This window comes from Urocitellus parryii, chromosome 5, assembly GCF_045843805.1.
Source record: "Urocitellus parryii isolate mUroPar1 chromosome 5, mUroPar1.hap1, whole genome shotgun sequence".
Lineage (NCBI taxonomy): Eukaryota > Metazoa > Chordata > Mammalia > Rodentia > Sciuridae > Urocitellus > Urocitellus parryii.
Window position 1 is genome coordinate 50,449,026 of NC_135535.1, and position 6,502 is coordinate 50,455,527.

Here is a 6,502-nt window from a genome sequence, read left to right on the forward strand (position 1 = left end):
CCGGCCGGAAGCCGGAAGTTGGGGGCTTCCAGTCGGTGGCAGCGTGCTGCTTGCAAAACGTGATCTTGTGAGTTTGTTGTTTGCGTCTTCCCTCCGGGGTACAGTGGGGTGTGAGACCTGGGGCTCGATTTGCTCCCTGTGGAAAATTTCGTGCCAAGCTTTGACCCTCTTGCGCCATGTTTGATCTCTTCGGTGTAAAAAGCCAGGACTCGGTCAAGGACAAGAGTCTCTGGCTCCTGATGGCGGCCCTTTGACTTGCTCATTTTCTGTGTAAGATAAAGCCTTTTCTTGTCCATCAGTCGTGCTAAGGTTAACTTTGACCCTCAAAGAGTATTCCGCAATGCTGTATGCTGTCCCCCTGCCGGGCTTGGGTCCTTGTAGACAAGGTGGCCAAGTAGGTTTGTGATGGCTGGCATTCGTATTTTGGTATTCAGCTAGTCACCCTTCATCCTTTACTGTGCGCAAACCGCTGTGGACTGAGGAATTCAACGGTGAATACAATCTGTAACTTCTACTTTCCTGGTACCCACATTCCTTTGGAGGGCAGTTTGTCAAAGTCATTTCCTAATTAGTAAACTTAAGATGGTGATGCTCTTTGCATTTTGGGGGAAATTATTTTGTAGGGAAACCAAGGAGGTTTCAGAATTGGCTTTATTTACAGTTTGCCTTTGACCACTGGGAGTTTGATTTAACGTTCTTAATTGTTATTTAGTGACAATAGGAGCCATATTGACCCTCACATAAGTTGCACATTAAGCTGTCATAAATCTTGAAGAGTGAAGAGCTTATCTTCTATTTTTTCCTGTTTTGTAGAGAAATACGTGGTGTCTTGATTTCCCAGGGATATGCCTTTTTTTAGTAGTAAACAATTTGCTTTTGAATATATATTTTTGTTAACTGCCAGGTAAAAGATGGCTAAAAGCTTACGGAGTAAGTGGAAAAGGAAGATGCGGGCTGAAAAGAGGAAAAAGAATGCTCTGAAAGAGCTCAACAGACTTAAAAATATTCTCAAAGTTGGCAGTGATGTTTTAATGAAAGATGTTGAAGAAATAGCAACTGTGGTGGTACCTAAACATTGCCAAGAGAAAACGCAGAGTGTGGTGAATGATGAAAAAGGTGAGTTTATGTGCTTTATTTAAAAAAAATTATATTAGTTTCTTTTTGTGGGTTTTTTTTTTTTTTGTAACTGCTCTCTGCCTACCTTCAAATCTGCTCACGTTTATTATTGAAGGCTACATTGCTATAAGAAATTCTGTGCTAAACTTTTAAAACCAGTTCATGTGGATAGGCATGTTGTGGATTATTCAAGATGGATCTTGTGTAATTAAACAATAATCTGCTTGAGGAGTAGATGATACTACAGGAGGCAAACCTACACTTGTTGGAAGGGTGCACAATTCAGTCAGAGTCCCCACAGAATAGAAAGAGGTCTTCTTTGCAAGCTTAACATACTGTGAGTCTTATGTACTTATCAGTTATCCTGAAAAATCACAGTTTCAGTGGATTTTATTTACACAAATTCCAGGGACCTCTGTGTCTTAACCATAGTCTTAAGGTAGAGACTGTATAAGGTGCTAGTTTCAGCAGAGCAAAAAGTTTGTTGGATCTCACATCCTAATGCACCAATTTGGCAGCAAGTTGAATTAAGCACTCTCAGCATCCATACTCTAATTTTTTTTAAAAAGAGAGAGAGAGAATTTTTAATATTTATTTTTTAGTTTTCAGCGGACACAGCATCTTTATTTGTATGTGGTGCAGCGCGCATGCCAGGCGAGTGCGCTACCGCTTGAGCCACATCCTCAGCCCAGCATCCATACTCTTGAAATAATGTTTATGTGGTATATATGGTCTGGGAAGAGAGCAGTATTCTTCAACCTTACAATCCTAAAAGTTTCCTTTCCCATTCTTAAAAATGACCATTTTAAAATTTTCTCTTTCTTCTCAATCCCTCTCCCTACAGTATACTATTCAGTTGCACTTAGTACATTTACAGTTTTATGTAACCATCATCTCTAGTTCCAAAACATTTTCACCATCTAAAAAGAAACCCTGTACCTATTAAAGAGCCTTGAACCCTCTGCCTCCAACAACCACCAATGTGCTTTGTGTCTTTATGTACTTACTTGTTTTGAGTATGAAATGGAATCATACAATATGCAGTCTTTTGTGCCTTTCCTTTCTTACTTAGCATAATATTTTTGAGTTTCACCCATGTTGTAGCATATATCAATACTTCCCTTTTAAGTTAATAGTCTGCTTTATATACTGTATTTCATTTATCCATTCATTGGTTGAACAGCATTTGGGTTGCTTCTACCTTCTCACTATTATAAATAGTGCTCTTGTGAACATTTGTGTATAAGTTTTTTTTTTTTTTTTTTTTTTTTAATGCCTGCTTTTGTTTTTGGGGGGGAATATACTTATAAATGGCAGTGCTGGATCATATCATTCTTTGTTTATTCTTTTCCACCTCAGCCACACTATTTTACTTTTGCACCAACAATGTACAGGGTTAGTGTCCTACAATTTTGATTTGTATTTCCCTAATGACTAATAAAGCCAAAGATTTTAAAATCTGTATGCCAGATTCCCATGCACTCCTGAGTCTTGAATTGATCCTTTAATTTTCTTTTCTCTCCTGTTTCTCTTTTCTCTCCTCTCTTTTCTTTCGTTATATTCTGTAATTTCCTCAACTTTATTTTCTAGTTCTTGTGTTATTTAATGTTACTAATTTTCTTTTTAATATTTATTTTTATTTTTTTTTTAAGTTTTCGATGGATACAACATTTTTGTTTTGTATGTGGTGCTGAGGATCAAACCCGGGCCGCACGCATGCCAGGCGAGCGTGCTACCGCTTGAGCCACATCCCCAGCCCCTCTTCTTTTTTCTCATCATCCTCAAAGAGGCATTCTCTCATCCATCTCCTGCCTAGGGAATGTCTAGAGAATGCCCTCATTCTTAGAGTATTTCAGGAGCTAAATGGGGACAGGACTGAGAGTGAGGAGAGTCCTACTTAGTAATCAAGATGGTTCTTTATCGCTGCCCTTAAAGTTCACGTTCCTTATTTCTATTTTTTCAGCTGCCTACCCAGTTTCTTAAGCCACAAAACTACTAGTCATCCTTTCTTTTTTCCTCTATATCTAAACTATTAACAAATCTTATTTATTATTTAAAAATTTCAGCAGAATCTGTTTTTTTCCTGCATTCATCTTAATTCAAATGACTATTGTTATGGTTTGAATGTGAGGTGTCCCCCAAAAACTCATGTGTGAGACAATGCAAGAAGATTCAAAGTAGAAATGATTGGGTTATAAGATGTTAACCCAATCAATGAATTAATCCCCTGATAGGAATAACCAAGTGGTAATTGAAATAATAGGGTTTGTCTGGAGGAAGTAGGAATTGGGGTGTGGTTTTGTGGTATATATTTTGTATATGGAGAGTGGAGACTCCTTCTGTTTCTTGATCACCAAGTGAGCTGCTTCCCTCTGTCACATACTCCATGATGTTCTGCCTCATCTTGAGTGGATTAAGATCTTTGAAACTGTGAGCCCTCAAATTGTTCTGGTCAGATCTTTTAGTCACAGCAGCGAAAAAGCTGACTAAAACAACCATCATCTCTTGCCTATACCATTATAGTAACCTTTTTGCTTCTGTCTTCTTCAGCTTTTTCCTTTTTTGGTTTATCTTCTACATATTACCCAGTGTGATCTTTTTTGATTATAAATTTGATTATATCACTGGCATTCTTAAATAAAATCTCAAGTCTTTTTTCCATGTTCTTAACAGAACCTACCTAAAGTAATCACTCAACCACTAGTTACTGAGTAACTATTAAATACTAGCACTATTTTCAGCAGCATGGAAACAATGGTGACTATCGAATATAACATCAGGTAGTAAAGATGATTGAAGATCTTGTATAACTTGGTTAAGTACATGAGAGGGACATTCTGGGCATGTTCCTTACCAGTTAATAAGATTAGTGGCAGATATGCCATAGCATAGTTTCATGGAACTTCAGCCAAGTTCCCTGTTAGTAGAGCTGGGTCTCTGGGTATTGCCTGGTTAGAAGTGTGGCAACCCCAGCACAGCCCCAGGATGTGTCCAGATCTTTCTTCTCTGTTATATGCTTATCTTTGTTACCACAGCCTGCTGTTGAACCATTCCATTGACTTCATTTAAGTTCTTTCTAAGTTTATTAAAATTTAGCTCAAGTTCATAAGAAATGACCAGTCATTCTTCATCATTTACTTATAAGACGTGTCCATTAGAAGTATGGATGCACTTCTTACTGGCTCAACTGTCTTATGTAACTCAAGGAATCACTTAATATGAGAAGCATTCTTACAATTCATATGTGCTCAGAACCATACATTTATCCACTAATTCAGTAGCTTAAAGCCATAAATCCTAATGCTTCCTTTTTGACTTTATTATTCCAAAGCACAATCAGGACAACATTCTTTAGAAAGTTCCTCAGTGAGTGTAGAAATGATTGGTGCGTGTAGTTACAAACACTTAGGTCATTCATGATTATAGTAATATATAGCATGTATCTGATTTTGTCAAGTTTGCTGCGAGGAGTTTTGTTTGAGTGAATGAGAGCATTCTAGAAAAGGTTTTTTTGTAGTTTCAGTCTGCCTTCAGTTCTGATAGGCCCAATGCATTCATATGCTTTCACGGGGTAAGTGTTAATAGTTTCTCCATATTTTTTTTATTCAGACGACATGAAAATGGAGACTGAGATTAAGAGAAACAAAAAGACTCTTCTAGACCAGCATGGACAGTACCCTGTGTGGATGAACCAGAGGCAAAGAAAAAGACTGAAGGCAAAGCGAGAAAAAGGAAAGGGGAAGAGCAAAGTGAAAGCAGCAAAGGCAGCAAAGGGTTTGGCCTGGTAGACTCTTAAAACTTGAAGAATTCTACATGGGACAGATGTTTGATTGGAGAATGTATACATTGATTTTGACTGTCACTAAATGAAAACTATTCATTTTCATATTTTAAGTTGACTTTTTGTCTTCAATTCAAACCCAGAATAACCCCTCAAGTTTGTTTTGGAAACTTGAATAAAGTATTTTCTTTGGTAAATGAAAGGTATATTGATGTTTTAATTGGATGTCACTCAATATCTGTATACTATAAGACATCAAAATTCTGTCAAGAATTAATATGGTTTACCAGGTGTGTTGGAACACACGTGATCCCAGCAGCTCAGGAGATTTAGGCAGGTGGATTACAAGTTCAGCGACAGCCTCAGCAACTTAGCGAGTTCCTAAGCAACTGAGACCATGTCTCAAAAAATAAAAAGGTTTGTGGTGTGGCTTAGTGGTTGAGTGCCCCTAAATTCAATCCCTGGTACCAAAAAAAAAAAATTGATGTGGTTGTAATTGTTGGATCTTACAACTTGGTAAAATCATCCAATAAAGGTAAAATGATAAACTGACAAATTTGAGCGAACTCAAATATAAAAAGCTATTATGTAGTTATATTTTTTAAAAATGTGACATCAGTGGGTCTTATAAATAGTACTAGATTGAAGTTTTGATTTCTGTAATTCAGAATAAAAGATATTTTGTGTGTAAAACTTTGATCTTTTCTTCTTTTGTATATTATGAAGGTTTCTCAGTACTAGAAAAGACCAGAAATTTCCATTAAATTATTTAAAAGTCTTAGGTGGAATATGTGAATTTATACAAATCAATATGTTTCAAATTAAAGTACCTCAGATTTTTCCTAGAAACTTACTTAATGTTCTTCAGTTTTAATATTGTGTAGCCTAAATATAATATAGTACAGCTTTCCCAGAGTATGTTTTTCAGAATCCACTTCTCCAGGTGCTTTTGGGGAAAAAAAAAAATTGTGGTCACATCAATTTGGGTAATGCTATATACCTAAAGAATGACAGGAAATATTACTTTATTATTATATGGTCTTATATAGGTCAGTTTCTGAGAAATAGAATACATTATCGAAAATGTTGGTACTAGGGGCTGGGGATGTGGCTCAAGCGGTAGCGTGCTCGCCTGGCATGCGTGCGACCCGGGTTCGATCCTCAGCACCACATACCAACAAAGATGTTGTGTCCGCCGAGAACTAAAAAATAAATATTAAAAAAAAATTTCTCTCTCTCCTCTCTCACTCTCTCTTAAAAAAAAGAAAAAGAAAATGTTGGTACTGTAATGGAAGTTAGTTTTAGTTAAATATCTTGCTATAATTTGCTAATTTCAATCAACTTTAATCAATCTAAATTTCTCATTTCCTCTGAAATTCCAGTCTAATCAGATTAATAATCTTATTTGTTTACTGACATAATGAAATATTTATTGAGTACTTCCTTTGTACCAGGGACTTCTCTAGGTACCGGGTAATATTACCTGGGTACGTAGAACTGAGAACTGTGCACCTGCTCAGAAGAAGACGTTAAATACACCAGAAAATCAAGTGAAGGGTGAAAATTTTTAGAATAAATTCACTTGGCCATGAGGTCACAAACTGC

At 36.7% G+C, this 6,502-nt stretch overlaps 1 protein-coding gene across 2 annotated transcripts; it reads left to right on the forward strand.

Moving 5' to 3' along the window:
* Llph (LLP homolog, long-term synaptic facilitation factor) lies at positions 1-6,009 on the forward strand. Of its 2 annotated transcripts, none has more exons than XM_026386662.2 (3): positions 1-67; positions 905-1,116; positions 4,726-6,005. In XM_026386662.2, exons 2-3 carry the CDS (start codon positions 912-914, stop codon positions 4,902-4,904), a joined length of 384 nt encoding a protein of 127 aa, XP_026242447.2. In that variant the 5' UTR covers positions 1-67; positions 905-911; the 3' UTR covers positions 4,905-6,005. The 2 variants fall into 2 exon arrangements, with proteins under 2 accessions (XP_026242447.2, XP_026242448.2); XM_026386663.2 differs by lacking the exon at positions 1-67 and adding an exon at positions 83-270 and having other exon boundaries at positions 4,726-6,009.
* The last annotated feature ends 493 nt before the right edge of the window (positions 6,010-6,502 follow it).